At 49.0% G+C, this 19,295-nt stretch overlaps 1 protein-coding gene across 1 annotated transcript; it reads right to left on the bottom strand.

Moving 5' to 3' along the window:
- Positions 1 to 1,369: 1,369 nt before the first annotated feature.
- On the bottom strand, positions 1,370 to 17,397 carry Ppp1r3f (protein phosphatase 1 regulatory subunit 3F). The gene is made up of 4 exons (XM_041646166.1): positions 16,355 to 17,397; positions 7,595 to 7,647; positions 7,198 to 7,277; positions 1,370 to 3,723 (listed from the first exon to the last, which is right to left on the bottom strand). The coding sequence occupies exons 1-4, from the start codon at positions 17,353 to 17,355 to the stop codon at positions 2,461 to 2,463; spliced, it is 2,397 nt and encodes a 798-aa protein (XP_041502100.1). The 5' UTR covers positions 17,356 to 17,397; the 3' UTR covers positions 1,370 to 2,460.
- Between the last annotated feature and the right edge of the window lie 1,898 nt (positions 17,398 to 19,295).

The raw sequence follows: 19,295 nt of genomic DNA, 5'->3' as shown, positions 1-19,295 counted from the left end.
GATGGGAGAGGACCCAGCCCATTGTGGGTGGTTCCATCACTAGGCTGGTGGTCCGAGGTTCTATAAAAAAAGCAGGCTGAGCAAGCCATGGGGAGCAAGGCAGTAAGCAGCACTGTTCTGAGGCCTCTGCGTCAGCTCCTGTCTCCAGGCACCTGCCCTATCTGAGTTCCTGACTTCCCTCAGTGATGGACTATACTGTGGAACTGTAAGCTGAAATAAACCCTTTCCTCCGCAAGTTGTTTGTCGTCATGCTGCTTTGTTGCCAATAGAAACCATCACTAAGACACAGACATTGGTATTTGAGAAGTCAAAATACCTTCTTGAGGTCAGACATGGTAATTAATGCTGTAGACTCAACACCCAGGAGGCTAAAGCAGGGGGATCATTATTCAAGACCAAGTTGGGCTACAAAGAAGCTGTATAAAAAAATAATGCTTGAAACCCAGGTGTGTTGAATTTCTCACTAGCTGTTTTTTGCTTTCATGCCACAAAGCTATTCCTTCTGACTGGTCCTCTTCTCCCCTTCACTCTTTGCCAGACTCTTCCTCACTTTGGGGAACTCAGGCCAGATATCAAATCCTCCAAGATTTCCAGCCCATAATACTTAACACTGTTAGTGCACTGAGCACACTGCTCAGGGACTTCTTATCTGTACCTCTCGCCACCACAGGACTGCGAGATCTTCACTTGGTGTCCACAGAGCAGAGATGCTCAGTCAGTCACTACTTGCGTAGCTAAGCTGAAACTGTAACCACAGTTGTCTGTATTTCTTTATATACATATCTGTTCCTTCAATGGTCATTTCCTAGGCAGACATACTTGATGGGCACTATTCTAGACTAGCTAGTGGATAGTGGGAAAACTAGGAGTGTGTGGCATCCTGGAAACTAAGTGAAGAAAAGGCTGGGAATAAAGATAACAACCGTCAGATGCTGCCGGGAATCTATGTAAGATGAGATCTGGGACTTAACTGTTGCTGGAACAGCAGCAGCAATTTTTAAATTGCTGGGGAAAAAGATACAGTTTGGGGCTATTTGAGAAAGGCATGGGGTGTTAGCAGAATAGAAAAGAATAGAGAAATATCTGGGGCGCAACTGTTGCTACAACAGCAGTGCCACTTTTTAAATTGCTGGGGAAAAAACACAGATTGGGGCTGTTTCGGAAAGACATAGGGGTATTGGCAGAATACAAAAGAATGGAGAAAGCTGTTAAAATAATTCTTTTAAAAAGTTTTGTTGTACCACTAGACGTATATGCTGACACACATCTGTAACCTCACTGCTAGGAGGCTGCATCAGCAGAACAGTGAGCTCCCAGCCAGTCTGAGACCCTGCTAAATAAATAAATAAATAAATCACCAAAACAATTATCACTTTTAAAAGGTTTGCTGTAAAGGGAAGTAAATAAATATATTGTGTTTTATTTTGCTGTGCCAAGAGTTTTTATTTGCATGCAATAAATGTATCTAACCTTTCTATTAAAGCTTCTTAGTTTCCTGTTTGGAGCAGGAATGCAATGTCTGTGGACAGCAAATCTGATACAAATTTTTCACAGTACATTAATTCCTTTCTGGGGCCTTCCCCATTTGGGGGCTTGAGGGGTCTCTCTGCTGGTATCAAAAGCTTTTATTTTTCAGTAACCTCAAAACCTTGTGGCTAATCCATGTCTCCACATTTACAGATGACCACAGTCACCACTGCAGACATGTGACTAACACCAAAACTTCATGTGGTCAATACTCTTCTTCTTGGCTCCCACCACAACCGCCCATATACACAGACACAGGATCCCACAGACAAGATATGCACGACCAAAGGACCACATATATTAGGACCACAAGGCAAAGAGATACAGATCCTCAAGAACACATTGAGGAGGCAGCAGTAGGCATGGCCATGGCCATCTCCACTCCCACCATGGACCATGCTAATTCCCCAGAATGTGACCACCCTACACACTCAGGCCCAAACAGGAGACCAGCACAGCAAGACACATCATTTCTCATAGAGCTCTATTGTGGCATATAATAATAATAGGTACTCTATATAAATTAAATTAAAAATAAAGCTCCAGCAGGTTGCACAGATTGGCTGTTAATAAATATATCTCTGGGTAATTGTGCCCCAAGACCAGCTCATGACCACTCTCCCTCATCCAGAGAATTATACAAAAATAAATACAGGCTCGGGGTCGGGGGGGGCATGCCTGGTTCATTCTAAAATTTCTCACACAATCCGCCATTCCTTCCACTGCACAAGCTCTACTGCGGGAAGCCTGGCGCTGACTACGGAGAGCTCAGAGCTGGGAAGGCCTCTCTCCAATCAAGCACTCTCAAAACCAAAGGACCCAAGTCCCTCACTACACAGGCTACATTTCACCTCCTTGGGGTGACAGAGGAACTGCAAATCTCCAGACCCCGAAGAGGAGGAAATCTGCTGTCACTGATCCTACAGGCAGTCCCTACGAGAACCAGGCCAGAGAGAGGCACAACACAAGCACCAGAAGGGACATACCACTGTTCAAAGCCACAGGAACCACAACTAGCCCAGCCAGGACACCCAGAGTTTGAGTCAAGGGCCCCCAAAGCTGAGGAGCCAAGCCACACATACATTCTGCAGGGGCAGCTGGCATGGGAGACCTCTCTGGGGACTCAGGGTTTAGGCTTCTACCCTCTTCATCCTGGGAGGTCACATGACGGTTGGCTACACTAGAAGGACAAACTTCAGTCCCTGGGGGACTAAGAAGAGCAGCGTGCTGCTCTGGCAGAGCTGGGGCAGCAGGCTCATTATCAGAAATAGATAGCAAGCTGCCTGTCCACCCAGTAGGAACCTCCATCCGGGCTTCTGTCCCAGCCTCCCCTGGGGACCTGGCCACCCCAACTATGGGCCTATTCATATGCAAAGAGTTGACATCCTTGCCCACCCCTTTCTCTGGATTCTCAGTAAACTGTCCCTGTGTTCCCAGAATCACAGGGCTGTCACATCTGGAGCCCCCAGCCCATGGGAGCCACACATCTCCCACAGAGCGCGCCCCAGAGAGGATTTCTGGAGGTGATTCCTTAGGGCTGTCTCCGTCGGGGCTAGAGGGAGTGATGGAGAGCCCCTCTTCGCCCTCCCCCTCGTCATCAGGGTCCTCAGTGTCCTTGATGAGCTCCACGCCACACCCCAGGCGCGCATAGTGCAGCGTGATCTCCTCGGCCAGGGCACTGTTCAGGGCCCTCTCGGGGCCAGGCCACTTCAAGATCAGGTCACGGTCCGTGAGTATGCCCAGGGAATGGCTGGGGGACGTCCCTCCATCTGTAGAGCCCTCCCCGCCACCCCCTGCTGCCACAGCAGCCCGCAAGCGGCTCAGGTGAGATAGGTAGAGCTGCTCCAACTCCTGGTCAATGGTGTCTTCACCAAGCAGCTCCTCCAAGCCACTCACAATCTCCAGACCCCGAGCGGGCTCATCTGTCACAGCCCCCATCGTGGGGGCCTTTCGACCCCCTCCGCTTTCCCACGTGGCCTCCACCTGGTGCTGACTGGGTTCCAGGAAGGGCCCAGTGATTCTATCGCTTGCATCTGGCCCTGAGGCCTGGTCCCTGGGAGGGCCACCCAGGCCACGGGTAGATGGAGGAATCCTGATGGCTGGTGTCTGGAGGACCTCTGTAAAAGCCACAGGTGGGTTGCTTCTGGGGATGTCGCCTTCTTCTTGAGGGTTTCTGGTCACTGTAGCTTCAGAAACCTGTTTACAGTATTGCACAGGGAGAGAATGAGAATGGAAGTAGAAGAGGGGAGGGAACAAGAAGAGACAGTAAGAACTGGTAACACCCCACACCCAGTCCCTAGAGTTTTCCAGGCAAAAAGATGTCCAAGAACCCCCTGTGATTCTCTAGCTGCCAAAGACTTGATCGTGTTCGGGCAAGTACACAGAGACCTCTTCTTGCAGTGATAGTGTGAAGTGATTCACTGGGTATCCGTACTCAGTGAATGACTGTCAGGAGCAAATGAATTCATGATGGGTTTTCTCTTTTAAAAATATTTATTTATGAGGTGGTAGGATTGCTCAGTGGTTAAGAGCACTGCCTGCTCTTCCAAAGGTCCTGAGTTCAATTCCGAGCAACCACATGGTGGCTCACAGCCATCTGTAATGAGATCTGGCGCCCTCTTGAGGAAGAGACCTGGTCAGTCGTCCTCATCAACTTAGACCGTGAAACCCAATATGAACAAGTTCAACAGAACCACCATATACGGGCTGCCCACGCATGCTTCAGCATTGCCAAGGCAGACATTTCAAAATTTCAATTTTAGGATGGGTAACAGCATTTGCTGCCAAATATGATAACCTGAGTTTGATCCCCAGGGCCCCTGTGTTGGAAAGGAAAGAGCCAATCCCTACAAATTGTACACACACACACACACACACACACATGAATGTAATAAAACATTAATATTTACTTCCTAATTGTCTTTTAAAACAATGCTCAGTCTAGTAGCAACAGTCCCGCTGAACCCCATCTGAATCTCCAGACATGGTTCTCCACTGAAAGGAACCCAGGCTTCTTAGTAAGACTGCTTTCTCCAGGTTTGGAGCAGGCAAAAAGTACAAAACCGTGATATATAATCATAGCAAGATGTGAGAAGAGGTTCCCAGAATAACGGGAAGTGCTAATAAGTACAAAGAGACAGAAAAAAGACTACTCCTGGCCAGAAATACTTCCATGGAACCATGAAAATAAACAAATGCAGTGGATTCAGAGTCAACAAATAAGTTTTGAATCCATGAATGAATGAATGAATGTGTCATAAGTTTCTTCAGAGAAAAAGTCCAGCCAATAAAAGAAGTAGAATGATAGAATTCAATAGAACTTAATGGAATGAGCTCTGTTTAAGTCAATTTCATAATGCTAGACAACATTGAACAAATATATTTAGCAAAAATAATGGTTTAGTAAATGCAACTTAATAAAACACTAAAGTAAATAAGATTAATGAATTAATGAAAATAGAGTAAGACGGTTATGGTTAGCAAGATGGCTCAGTAGGTAAGGGCATGTGCCACCAAGCCTGAAAGTCACCATAGAAGGAGAGAACTAACTCCTACAAGTTGTCCTTTGACCGTGACACACACACTGTGGCATGCACACACCTGTGCACAGACACAAAAACACACACACACAATAAATAAATAGCCGGGCGGTGGTGGCGCACGCCTTTAATCCCAGCACTTGGGAGGCAGAGGCAGGAGGATCTCTGTGAGTTCGAGGCCAGCCTGGTCTACAGAGTGAGTTCCAGGACAGCCAGAGCTGTTACACAGAGAAACTCTGCCTCGCAAAACCAAAATAAATAAATGTAATTTTAAAAATTTTAAATGGAATGAGAAATGTAGTGGGTAAAAAGGAGGTTGGGGAAGGAAAGGGAATGGGAGGAGAAGAGGAAGTGGAAACTGTGGTTGGTACGTAAAATAAAGTTTAAAAATTTAATAAAAAAGAAAAGAAATGTGTTTCCACCTGAATGTAATCAGCCAAACCCAGACTGCATAGAACTCTACATGACAAACAGGGTTTAGTAAACAAATTGCAATGAAGAAACTTTGGGATATTAAAAAGTAAAGACACCTATTGAGAGGAAATATAATGTATCAGCTGGGCAGTTTAATCTCAGCACTCAGGAGGCAGAGGCTGGCGGATCTCCAAGTTCAAGGCCAACCTGGTTTACTGAATGAGTTCTAGGACAGCCAGGGCTACATAGAGAAACCCTGTCTCAAAAAAAAAAAAGAAAGAAAGAAAGAATAGGAAAAAATAAAGAAATAAGGAAGAAAGAAAAGAGAGAAAATAGAAAAGAAATTGAAGAAGAAATACAATTTATCACCTTGTTTGGGTCCTGGGAATACGCATAAGAAAATTGGATCACTAACCCAATCATTAATGATAAGAAGGAACACTGTTAATTTTCAGAGGTGTGATCATGGCACAATCATTGGGGTTTGTTTTGTTTTGTTTTACAGTTATTTTTCTGAGAAACAAACTACAGAATTCACAAATAGAATGGAATCTGAATTTTTTCCAAATCATTCTCTAGGAAATGGGAAGGGAAAGAGCTATGCTATAAAGTAGGAATGGGCACATGCCAGTATGTGTCGAAGCTGGGTGATGAGTGTTCATTATACTAGGCTCTTTACTTCTATATATACTTTTACTTTAAAAGTTTTATAAACAAAAGTTAAAACACGCACATTTTAAATGTCTCTTCCTCCCCTGCCAACAGCATCATGGTTCACCAGTTTCCTCTTCCCTGGTATCCCTGCTTCTCATCCTCCTCCAACAGGGTCTCACAGCAGACCGCATTCCTCTTCTGCTCATGACCCTCCCTTGTCTCCTCCTCACTGAGAGTGAAAATGCCTAAAGCCTCACCTTGCCTCCCGTGCCCCACCCAGTCTGTCCGCTGCCACCTCCCTGACCTCACTCCTCACCACTCCACTTTGACCCCCACTTCATTCTACTTTCACAATAGTCTCCTTGCTTTGCTTTGCTTGTTTGTTTTTTCAAGACAGGATTTCTCTGTGTAGTCCTGGCTGTCCTGGAAGTTACTCTGTAGACCAGGCTGGCCTTGAACTCAGATTCACCAGCCTCTGCCTCCTGATTGCTGGGATTAGAGGCTGTGCCACCTCTGGCTGGCTCACTCTTATTTCTAGCATACAAGAGTTGAAGCACACCTTAGGAACTTGGCACTTGCCTGGAAGGTTCTTCTCTCGGTTTGTCATGAGGCTCATTCTCTCACCTTTAAATTTCTCTCAAGCCTCATTTCTCAGGCCCCTCCCTCCTCCATTCCCCCTTCCATTCCCCCTCTTGCTCTCCCTCCTTCCATTTTCCCTAAGCAGTCATCTTCATCTCAAATACAATGTATGTAATTTATTATTTCATTATGTCTCTGCCCAATCATGTAATCCCCTTAAGGATGTCATTTGTGTTAAGTTTTCAGTGTCTATAATATGGAACAAGTATTCCCTAACTGTTTGCTAGTTAACAATTAAATCCAATGAATAATTCCAGCCTTCACTTACCCTCATCAAATTCTGGGATTTGTGATCTCACTCCCACCTCCAACTCCACCTCTAGGATAGACAAGAGCTTGTCAGCTCTACCACTGGATCCAGTTGTAGTCACACTGGGAGCTATCTATCAGGCTATTCATACCGAGGTTAAAAGGACCTGCTTACCTGAAGTGTCATCTGGGGCCATGGACGGAGAGGGGTGGGGGCCACCAGGGGACCCAGTGACTCTTGAACATCAGGATGTTCTGCCAGAGAGAAGAGAAGGGCAAGGTTGAAGCAAGACAGATATACAAGCAGCCTCATCCTGTTCATCTAGGAAACCAACTGGAAGTTTGCACTGGAAGCTTTGTGTGGCAGTCCAAGGAAGGTGACCTTTTCTTTTTTATAGAAAGAAACAAGGAGGAAAGAAATAGTAAAAGGCCACTAGAAAGGTTAGGTGACATAGCTCCGTAGCAGAGCATTTGCCTAGCGCACACGAAACCTGGGTTCCACCCCCAGCACCATGAAAAATAGTTACGGTATGAAAATGGGCCAGAACTCCCAAAGCCTGGCAGATGCTTACCCCCAAGGGTATTGTCCTCCATGCTCTTCATCCTCAGCTCCTCCTCAAGAGGCCTGTAGGGCAGATGAGACAGCACATAAATCTGACACCCTGAGAGGACAGTTCTGCCACCTATGGGCACTTTCTGTGCCTCTGTGGTGACTCATCCTCACCTAACAGCTATTATCTCTTCTGCTACTTTTTAATCCCTTGACCATAAGAGTCCTATACACTCACTGTAGAAATTTTACAAAATACAGAAAAACATAAGGATGCCTGAAACAAAACAATCACGTGAGCCAGAGGCAAGCACTGTTACAATTTGGAAATTTTCATTCCAGACATTCCCTGAAACCATTTAGATTCTGCGAACATGCTTTCACAGCTGGCTTTGTCCATTAAACAGTGAGAAACATCATTATCGACTTTCGCAAACATTGAAAAATGGCAGCTTTATGCTCCTATCAAATGGCCTTACCATTATCTATGTAGCCATTCCCTTCCTACTGAGTAGCTAGCTTGTTTCCTTTATTTTATTGTTTCAAACCAAATATCAATGGGTAATTGGGGATCGTTTCTTTAGGGTTTGCTCCTGGTTATCACAAAAGCTATTTTTAAGGGAAGGGCAGGCAGAAAAGACTGGGGGACACAGGAAGCAGCAGAGGCGAAGAAGGAAGGCAAAGGGAGAATGGGAATGGGAAGGGAGCCCGAAAGGCCTGTGTCCCCCTCTCCACCCCTCCTTGGTCCCCATACCAGTCTGGTAGGACCCATTGCCTCCTTGTATACAACATAGGGAACATAGGGAACTCCAGAGTAAGACTCAAAAGCCAGATATCTGGCCTGGCACAGAGCAGTAGCTAAATCAATGGGAGAAATCTATTGGTCTAACTGCTCCTCTGGCAGCCAAGTAAGATCCTTGAGAGGCCTAGGCCAAGTATGTCAGCCAGATCCTACCAGGAGCAGGACTTAATCATGGCGCAATCACTGTTCATATTCCTACATGGGAGTCTCAGATGTTCACAAATAAGACAAATGAAGGAAACAATGATTACAAGAGCAATGATGACAGGATTCAGAGACCTGAGGAGAACTGAAACGATCAACTCTTTCTTCCTAAGAGCTAATAGGGCGCTGCTGACACTTTTGAAAAAGGTTGCAACTGAGAAAATACCTAATCAAATGCCTCACTCACCAAAATTATCTCCACAGAAACAGAATGCCACTAGCAGGTCTGGGCACAGTACTCTGGTGTTAGCCAATGGGGTACATGTAACGCATGCACCGAATTAATAATCATGGTGACTGCAAGCCAACAACATATAAATTCTTTGAAGTGGGTAGTTCTGCTAGCCCCCCTTGTGGATAATGAAGCAGAGGCTAAACTCAAGATTCCACGGGCAGGATCAAAACCCAGAGTTAACCAAGCTCATGCTGTTTGGATAAGAGACTGTGATTGTACCCAACCCAGCCTCCAGCCCTATCTAGAAACAGAGGGAAGAAGCAATAATAACAGACAAGTAGATGCCCTCCCTCCCTCCCTCCCTCTCAAGGGGATTGTTTTCCAGCTGCCCATCACCCACAGTTCCATTACTTGTCCAGTTCCACGGCATGCATGGCTAGACTCCAGAGAGCAGTTACAGGAACCTGTTCTCAGCACACTGGAGGAAGGAGCTTTAACTAATACAAGGGCCTAGAGGCTAGAATCATTGGAAGGGGTACTTAGTCCTTCTCTGGAGTCTAGGACTCATGGATCCCAGCAGAGGTGCTTTTGTCTGAATAGTAGAGAGCCTTGGCAAGCGACTCTGGGAGCCCAGCCAGAAACTTCCACATAATACAGATGAGAAGATTCAGGAAAAACTACTTTAGTCCTGAGCCAGTCTATTCAGTGGGTCTAAAATCCGGGCCTTTGGGGCTACAGCTCCATGACTTCTGCCTGGCAGAAACACTTGCCTTCGTTTTTGCTCTTAGATCATCTTACTGAGGTCTTCTAAAGTAAAATCCTTCACAACCCGCCCCCCCCAACTGGACAAAAGGCAGCTCTTCCTCCCAGGCCAGCTCTACACAAGCATCCTGTAATCTGGCTTAATCCTGACATGCACGACGACCAAGCTTCGGTTAAGTATACATGTGCGTGAAAAGAGACACAAGCAGCAGCCACTAGCAGAAGAGACTTCTAGGCAGATCAAGAAAAATAAATTTAAAAAGAAGTTCTTCAGCCACCACACCTCTTCCACTGCTAAAGCCTTCCAAATACAGCCCAAACCAAGAGCCGCCGAGTCAGCAGAAGCAAGCAAGTTGTTTTCCCAGCCTCAAAGAGTTGGGAAGAAAAGAAGGAGTCAGGGGAGTCAGGGGCCATTGCGCCTCACCTCCTCCACTGTGGGCCTTTTTGTTACTACATCAAAGTCGATTGAAAAGCCTTCTTTCAAAACAGCAACTTCTCTTTCTCCCAAATGTAGAAACTAAGAATGAAGGAACTGTGTCTCTAGCCACTAACTACACTCCATACTGATAACATTCAGAAACGGCCCCACTTGAAGACACTGTCTCACAGTAGGCAGGGTATGCGTGCGTGCGTGTGTGCGAGTGCGTGTGGTGTGTTTGAACGGTCTTTCACGGTAACCATTTTGGAGGCAGCTGTGAGTGCAATCAAAATGAGGAAAGGAAGGGAAGGTGTAAGTGCACCCTGACTCACAGAGCAGTAACAGTTCTTAGAAAAATGGGGAGGCCGATTAAGAACAAAACTGTACCTGCAATGTGCCTTTTAACTTTCAAGAATAAAACCTGCTCTTTTGGCACCAGTCCCACAAATGCCATGTGGCATCCTCTCAAGGGCCGCGAGTACACAGTGGGCCAGGACGCACGCTGCCGGGGATGTTTTGGCATGCCTTATCTGAGTGTCTATGAACATTAGTCAGGTCCATCTTCTCTAGAATGGACTACTCTATTGGGGGTGAAAATCCTTCCTGCCACTAAGAAACTCAATGGCTGCTTGACTTCAGAAAGTGGTAGCAATGGCCCCAGGCCAGGCCAGCCAAGGCAGAATAGAAAGATTGCCAGGGAGAATGAATGAATGAGCAAATGAGGGCTCACAAGTCCCAAAGAGAAGTGCAAAGTAGCCTCGGTCCTATGACTGCCACCACTGTCCTCTGGGTCCTGTGTGAGCACACCCAGCCCTCCAAGTTTCAAAGTGGGTCATGTGCTGAACCCCAAAGGGAAACACCACAGAGCCCGGCTCCCATGGAGACAACCTGATGATGCTGTCTGGGGTGGGGGGAAATGGCTTCACAAAGTTGCTCCGAGATACCTGGAATTCTAGTTACCCTAAGCCATGTGCTTTGGGGTGGGGCAGGGGGTGGGGTGAGGAGGCTGTGAAAGCCACCAAGTTATGTAGAACACTGTCTTGCCTTCAACAAGTATCAGCCCCAACTCTAGGTCTCGTGCACTGTGGAGCAACTTACCATACCTCGGGCTTCTTTTATCTCACTGACACTTTTATGCTCACAGCCCAGGGTGAGAAAACCATTTTTCCTCCTAACCCACCACATCCACACGAGTAAATACAGACACAGACACACTGAGAACTGAAACAGTTGTCCTCCGAAACGATACTTACCTCTACTGCACGGCATTATGTACTGTGCTAGTTCCTACACCACTTCCAATGTTTGTTGGAAGCTAGCAAACTGATTTTGCATCTCAATAAATGGCCAGAAAATGCAATGTTGAATAATCCCAGCTCTACTACAAGCCAGCTGTGTGACCTGGGGCACAGTATCTAACTGCCTGAACCTCAGTCTTCTCATCTAAAAGAGATGATGGCAGTATTTTACCAAGCTGTTGAATAGACTGGGGGAGCATGAAAAGCACCGATAAAGTGCTTACAACTAATTCCTTCTGAATTCCCAAAGAAACTGAAACTCGTAAGAGAAAAGCAACTTGTCCAGCTCTGCCCAGCTCGAGGACCTCTCTGCTAGCCTAGCTCTGCAGTTCCAAACTTAGGGCTATTACACAGTCCCAGACCCCTGCTCTGCCACTCCTGTGTGCAGCCTCCAGCCCACAGCCTTAACCACGATGCCCTAGCAGTTTTCTGTGGAACAAAGGGACATCACTTTCGCATGAAATCCTCTCTCCAGACAACTCAGATGAGCCCTAGCCCACCCTGTTTCAATTCATGTCCCTCAGGCTGTCGGCTCAGCTATGACTCAGCTATCCATTCAGTCACAGGGACACTTAAAAACCTCTGAGGCGTTACTGTGCGTCACGGCTAGTGGCAGGAGACACACTGGTGAGCAAACCCAACTATGAAATTTAGAATTTGATGTGGAGACATTTGAAAAAATACTCAAACTCATTATTTCAACAAATATTTATTGAGCACCTACTAAGTGCCATGCATCATGGCAGGCCTGTGAGAATACAGTGGTCACCAATGCAGAGCATGTCCCTACCCCTCACGGAGCTTACAGTCTAGCAGTGCAGTCACACAGTAACCCCTACTAAAGGTCTCGCTCCAGACTGAAGTCAGAGCCCCTAGAAAAGGAAGGAGCATGCTAGAACACTAGGCCCTGGCACACACTAGAATCAGCAAGGGTTTAAGGATGCTTAGAAAACAAATGAGGGGCATGTGTGGTCAGGAAATAAGAGGTTGTTTGGGAGCAGTATGTGGGAGACAGTTGAGCATGAGAAAGCTAAGGATTCAGTCAAGTGAAGACATCAAGTTGGTAAGTGAAGCTAAAAGAACGAGGAGAAAGAGAAGGGCCAGAGATTTCCGGGGAAAACTATCAGAGTGTGGTGGTCCTGAGGCCAGGGACAGAGGAAACCGAAGTAGGACTAGTCAGCCATTTCAAGAATGAATGAAAGCCACAAAGCCATCTCAGTTTGACCAAATCCAGGGACTACTAAACATGTGAGGTGAGCAAGCAGAGGAAGCAAGCGCTGGTGACTTTTGGGTAAAGGGACAAGGGTGACCATCAGGTACTGACCAGAAGCAGAGGGCAAGGTAGTTGGCTAAGACAGAGGCTCTGGCCTGAGGATAAGTCAGCAGAGAAGAACAGCCTAAAACGGGGACAATGTGAGGGGTATTGGTGTTCAGAGGTGAGGGCTCTGAGTGATAGGGAGTTCCATTCTGATGGTATATCTATTATGTTTGGGCAAGCAAAAGGCAGAGTCTGAAGGCAAAGAATAAGTGAGAGGATGTCATGAAAGAGGAGCTGAGGGTGGGTCAGAGAACGGACAAGATTACCAGGCAGGGTGGAAGGCACTCCTGAACTAGGGGTAAGGCTCCCATTAGGCTCTGGGGCATTCTCTAACTTGACCTGCCCGTGTTGATCAGTGATACAAATAAAACTAGGAACTTAGAGAGGCTAGGAGTGGACAGGCTGCCCTGAGGAACCCCTCTTAGAACTGAGGGGTCTACACGAGGAGAATTTGACGGGTACAGGACACACATTCTCAGGGAAGCAAACAGTATGAGCAAAGACCCGGAGCAAGAGGAGTGACAGAAGGGACGTGGTGACAAGAGCTCAGGAAAACAGGATAATGCAAGACTACATGACAGCAGAAGGCAAGCTGGAGAACGGAGAGGAGGGTAAGGGCCCGTCAGACTTTGGTTGATCTTTATTTTGAAGAGGAATAGGACATCTCCTCAGAGTATAAAGCCAAGACAGACCAGAAGGCCTCCATCCGTTACCAGTCCTAGCACCGAGGACTCCAATGCTATTTACTCATGCAGTTAAGAGGGATTAAAGCAGTCTAGCCCACAGAAAGCAGTCAAGAATGAGACTATACAAAAATATTCAGCAAAGTACCTAGCAAAGAAAAGGAGCGCAGCCATGTGTGACTTGGTAAGGCTTAACCCTGCCTCACCACCTGGCTATAGTACAAGCCCTTGGGTATCTTAGATCCAGTCTGGGTCTTCTTTGCTTCTTCCTAGCCCTGTGCTCAGCACATAACAGGCCCTACAAAAAAATGCTTGCTGTTGGATTATCTCTAAACCTAATGGGTACTGAAAACCTGGTCCTGCAACCCAGGGAAAGCATGCCTGAGCCTCTTGACTATATCCTCATGGCTGCCAAACATCTCCACTGACCCCACATGTCATGGCCCAGCTACACAGTGGGCCTGCAGCCAACATTTCTGAAGCCCTCTACAGCAGGCCTCCCACAGATAAGAAAAGGGTATCCCCTGAGGTCCACCACCATTTCCCCAGAGGGCTAGATCACAGGGGGTAGCTGTTCTTCAACAGCACTCCAAATCAGCAGCAGCACAAAGGCCTTACAACAATAAGTTGAAATGTACTTGCCAAGAAAGCCACCGACCTACAAAGAAAACCTTATCGCTGATCTTGCAGTGCACACCAGCCTCCCCTTTGCAAGAGCTGAGATCAAAAGATAAAGAAGCTATCAAAAAGCCATCTGCCCACTTAAAATAATATCTCAAGTCACGTTGGGAACCACAAGCATGGGGCCAGCTACCAAAACAATTGTCTAAATGAACTACTTCAATTTCTCCTTAAAACCACCCATGTATTTTAAAAGAAAAACACCCTCTCCACCCACCTTGGCCTAGCAAGGTTTTGATTTGTCTGTTCCCTTCCTTTCACACTCTTGAAAATGACCAAACTTCAATACCCCAACTGTCGTATCTTACAGACAGGGCTCCCATAACTGCCAACTGGGATGAGAAGTGATTGAAATGAGGGCAATTCTGGGGGCACTGGAACTGCTCAGTCTCTCAATCTGGGCGGTGGTGATAGAAGTGCGAGCATACGTGTAAATCTTCTGAGCCATGCACTCAAGATCAGTACCATCCATGTGGGTATACCTCAATAAAACATCAAGCACACAAAACAGGTACAGGGGAAAAGATGAAGACCTAAGAACACCACCCATGAAATCCAGAATTTGCTTTTAAACTAACGGCCTCAACATTTCCTCCCTGCGCTCACCATTTACTAGCAGAGTGGCTTTAAGGAAGCTGGATCATCTCCCTGAGCTCCCCAGCTCCCTGTCAACTAGGACTCAGTATAGCACCTACAACAAACAGCACATTCAGCTGGCCTTCAGAGGACAATGGACCTACCACTTACCAGCGACCAGTAAATGCTGACCACCATTCCTTTCACAGCTACAGTTATGCCTGTTACCTTGCCCATCCAAGTTCAACCACACAGTGTCAATACCATCCCTCTCTGAGAAGTGAAGAACTGAGAAGAGACTATACAACAATGCTGAGTTCAGGAAGGGAATCCATAGAATGTGAGTATCTAAATATCAATGCTAATTAACACCGCTCTGGCACGACTTGGAACTAGGCTAGACCCTGAATGCTTTTACTCACCCTGTGCAGTACGTGCCGTAATTACATATTTTACAAATGAGGACATACTTAGTTACCTCCACACAATGCAGTTAAGAATTGGCTAAGGTCACAACACTAGAAAGGGGCAGGCCTAGGTTTTGAACCCAGGTAACCTTATGGCAGAATTCAAGTTCTCAACCCTTCAAGGTCCATCAGCTAAGAGCTAAACCTTTCAGAACCATTCACAACAAGCCCCTGACCACAACCAGTCGATCCCACAACACATCATGCAGTTTCCAGTGGCCAAAAGAGCAACTTCCCATTCCCATATCCATTTTCGGTCCTCAGAGAAGGAAAACGCATACATTTCTCGGAGAACTAACTGACCCAAGGAGTCACCTCACCTACATGACCACAGAGAATCAGGCCTAGCTGCTGTCCTTGAAAAACTTAGAGCCCTGGTTAAGAAGACCTAGAGAAGCATTTTATCAGTCTCCTGGGTTAGAAATGGTCCTTTCTCCCAGCCCCTGAAGCTTATGGGAGGTATGCAAAAAAAAAGACATGAGCTTCAAGTCCACTTCTCATTAGCTTCTGTCTCTGCCAAAGCTAATGCTTCCATTTGAGATTATGGCCTCAGCCCCTCACCTCCACAGGAGGCCTCAGACTACCAGAGGAACAGTTTAAAAAAAAAAGAAGCTTGCATAGACTTCAAGGCCAGAAATGGTTGAAACTAAAAAGCCAAGTACCACCACTTCCTCAACCAGTTTCCCCACCTCTGTAACTGACTTCCTGCCATGTCAGATAGGAATCAGATTCCACACCCCACACTGGGAGACCCTTAGTCCGCACCATCAAACCGCATGCTCTCTCCACTCCAGCACACCGGCTGTCATTCATACCAAACTCATAACCACCTCAGGACGGTTGAACTTGCTGTTCCCACTGCCTACGTCTTCCTTCCATGTATGTCACTGCTCCATGCCACTCAGGGCTCCATGCCACCTCCTCGGTAAAGTCCTACCTGTTCCACTCTCTATGAATTCTCTCTTCCATAACTCTTCTTTATCACCGTCTGGGACTGAGCACAAGAACTCACTCAACGCGTCTACAGCAGCCACTCCCTCTCCAGAGCCTTAACTCTACTTTTTTCTTCTCAGCACTAACCTTAGCCCTATTTATCTTATCTACTTGTTTGCTTTTTCATACTGTTTCCCACAGGAGCCTAGCACGATGGTTGAGGGCAGGGAAGGTGTCTGTCTTGTTCAGGGCTTTACAGTGGAACTCAATAATGGATGATACCCCGGTACTTAAAACAGTGCCTAGCACATGTTTGGCCTCCCCTACTCTTTGATCAAATGCACCCTCCTCCCTGTCCTGAAGAGCAGGCCTGGGGGGGGTGGGGGGACCTCCTGGAATGGGATGCTTGTCCTCCATTCTACATCCAGCCCTGTGTTGGCGGGAGGTGGCGCTGGCAGACATTACCTGCGCCTCACCGGCTTCATGCAGCTCTTCAGCTGCCTGGCCTCAGCCTCCACAGGACCCTGGGACTCAGGCTGTGGCTCCAGCTGCTGCAGCTGCTGCTGCTGGGGCAGCCCTTCGGCATCAGTGGGTGTGGGAGCGGGTGCAATCCGAAGCAGGACAGTGTAGTTGCGGCCATGGTTGTTGGCCCAGAAAGTGCCCTCGGGGGTCTCATAGCGCACCACGAAGTCGAGGCGCGCCCCATCACCCGCGCCCTCAGCAAAGGGCAGCTGGAAGGCAAAACGGTCAGTGCGGCCACCGTCGTCGGGCGAGGAGGCAGACATCTGGCCAGGGCCCAGGCCTAGACCCGGATCCAGGAGGGGATCTCCTGCTCCTGTTCCTCCCACTCCTGCCCCAGGCGGGCTGCGTGGGACATAGCGCGCTGGGTGGTCGCAGAAGGAAGCCCAGCCGTCGTGCGAAGCCCGCACGTGCACCACCTTCTCGAAGGAGCGGTTCAGCACGCGCACCAACCCGCGCACCACCGGCGGGCGCCCCCCAGGCACCCACACCCCGGAACCCCCGGGAACCGCTCCAGGAGGCGGCAGTAGCGCCTCCAGCTCCACCATCACACGCCCCAACCGCTCCAGACGGCCCAGCGCGGGCGGCAACGAAAATGTGGGCACCAGGTAAAACCCCCCGCCAGCGGGAACGGGGCACAGCGGCGAGGGATCGGGGCAAGCCTCCTCTTCCTCCTCCCCTTCATCCCCATCCTCGCCATCATCGTCCTCATCAGCCCCGCCGCTGCCGCCATCTTGCCCGGTCGCCTCCGCCATCTTGCCCGCCCCGGGCCCGCCCCACGGCCGGTAGCGGCGTAGCTGCGCCAGAGGCAGCCCCAGGGCCTCGTCAGCGAACAGCACCCTCCGCGGGGCCACCGCCGCCTCAACCGAGGCGCGGGGCTCTCCCGCAGCCGGCGACGGGGGCGCGGGATGCCGCAGCGGTGGCTCCACAGGGGCCGTGCGCGCCATATCGGCGGCGGCGGCGGCGGCACCGACGGCACCGGCGGTGGGACCGGCGGGGGCAGGGCCTGAAAAGGCGGGCAGCCAATGGGAAGGCCAGGGCGAGGGGGTGGGGCTCCAGCGGAGCATAGGCGGTGAGATGAAGACAGGTACAGCCAACAGCCAATGGACAGCCATGAAGGGGTGACGTAGGCAGTGACTGCTGAGCAGGAGAAGCTAGCGGCCAATGAGGACGCCCGAGCGTGGGCGGTGTGGGAGGCGGGATGTCGCCGAATCAATGGAAAGGCCGGAGTCGGGTTAATGCGGGACCGAAACGTAGCTGGCAGAAGTGTGGCACTTAGTGGGGAAAGCCTAAGCACGAGCGGCGTGGTGGGCAGCGGAAAGATGGAATGGATACAGGCGATGGGGGCAGTGGAGAGCGAACCCACAGGTCCAAAAAGTGGGAGATCCGCAGGTTGCGTAGGCGGTAAAACGTAAGAAAGATAAAAAGAACAGCCAATGGAGAACTGCACGCGAATGATGTAGAGGCAGGATGACGATAATGATAGCATTGAGCCAATGGAGAGTCTTGTGAGAGTGCACTGTGGCTTCAAGGGGCGGTAACAGGGTGAATCTAGCCAATACAGAGACCAAAAGGAGGCTAGAAGATATTGTGTGGGCAAACACGGAGGCGGGACTGTAAAGGGGAAGAGCCCTTGGGCATGTAAAGAGTGAAGGTGGGAGCAAGAAAGAGATGGAGAGCCAGGGTGGAGGCTGTGAGTCTCCCGGCAGTGCCTGTATGGGATTAACCAATGCCTAAACGGGAGAATGTAGCCGGATGGAGACTCTAGAGGCAAAATGGGAAAACAAAGCCAAGGAAGGTAGTGTTGGTGATGTAAAGGAAAGTGTAAGTGGCCAAATACGTAGGCTAGAGTGAAAGAAGGTGCATGGACAGCCTGAGCTACTGAGGGGTTGAGCATAGAATCAGAATTCAGGCAGCCAATAAAATGACTAGGCCTCTGGGAATGGATTTCCTTTCTCCCTATCCTTCCACGACTCCCTAAGACCCCGCGAATTTCCAGAGCCCCTAAAAGCCTACATTGCACGGTAGTGTGAGACCAAAGCAAAACAGTTCTGCCATCAGTCCCTGGATGTGTCCCGCACCCCCCCCACACACACACACAAAACAGCTCTGCCATCAGTCCCTGGATGTGTCCCGCACCCCCCCCCCACACACACACACAAAACAGCTCTGCCATCAGTCCCTGGATGTGTCCCGCACCCCCCCCACACACACACACAAAACAGCTCTGCCATCAGTCCCTGGATGTGTCCCGCACCCCCCCCACACACACACACAAAACAGCTCTGCCATCAGTCCCTGGATGTGTCCCGCACCCCCCACACACACACACAAAACAGCTCTGCCATCAGTCCCTGGATGTGTCCCGCACCCCCCCACACACACACACACAAAACAGCTCTGCCATCAGTCCCTGGATGTGTCCTTCACCCCCCCACACACACACACACAAAACAGCTCTGCCATCAGTCCCTGGATGTGTCCCGCACCCCCCCCCCCCACACACACACAAAACAGCTCTGCCATCAGTCCCTGGATGTGTCCCGCACCCCCCCACACACACACACACAAAACAGCTCTGCCATCAGTCCCTGGATGTGTCCTTCACCCCCACACACACACACACACAAAACAGCTCTGCCATCAGTCCCTGGATGTGTCCCGCACCCCCCCCACACACACACACAAAACAGCTCTGCCATCAGTCCCTGGATGTGTCCTTCACCCCCACACACACACACACACAAAACAGCTCTGCCATCAGTCCCTGGATGTGTCCTTCACCCCCCCCCACACACACACACAAAACAGCTCTGCCATCAGTCCCTGGATGTGTCCTTCACCCCCCCCCACACACACACACAAAACAGCTCTGCCATCAGTCCCT

The sequence above is a fragment of the Microtus oregoni genome, unplaced genomic scaffold (assembly GCF_018167655.1).
Source record: "Microtus oregoni isolate MIOR12 unplaced genomic scaffold, Mior012 000121F_001, whole genome shotgun sequence".
Taxonomy (NCBI): Eukaryota; Metazoa; Chordata; class Mammalia; order Rodentia; family Cricetidae; genus Microtus; species Microtus oregoni.
This window is presented reverse-complemented; position numbering and strand designations above follow the sequence as displayed.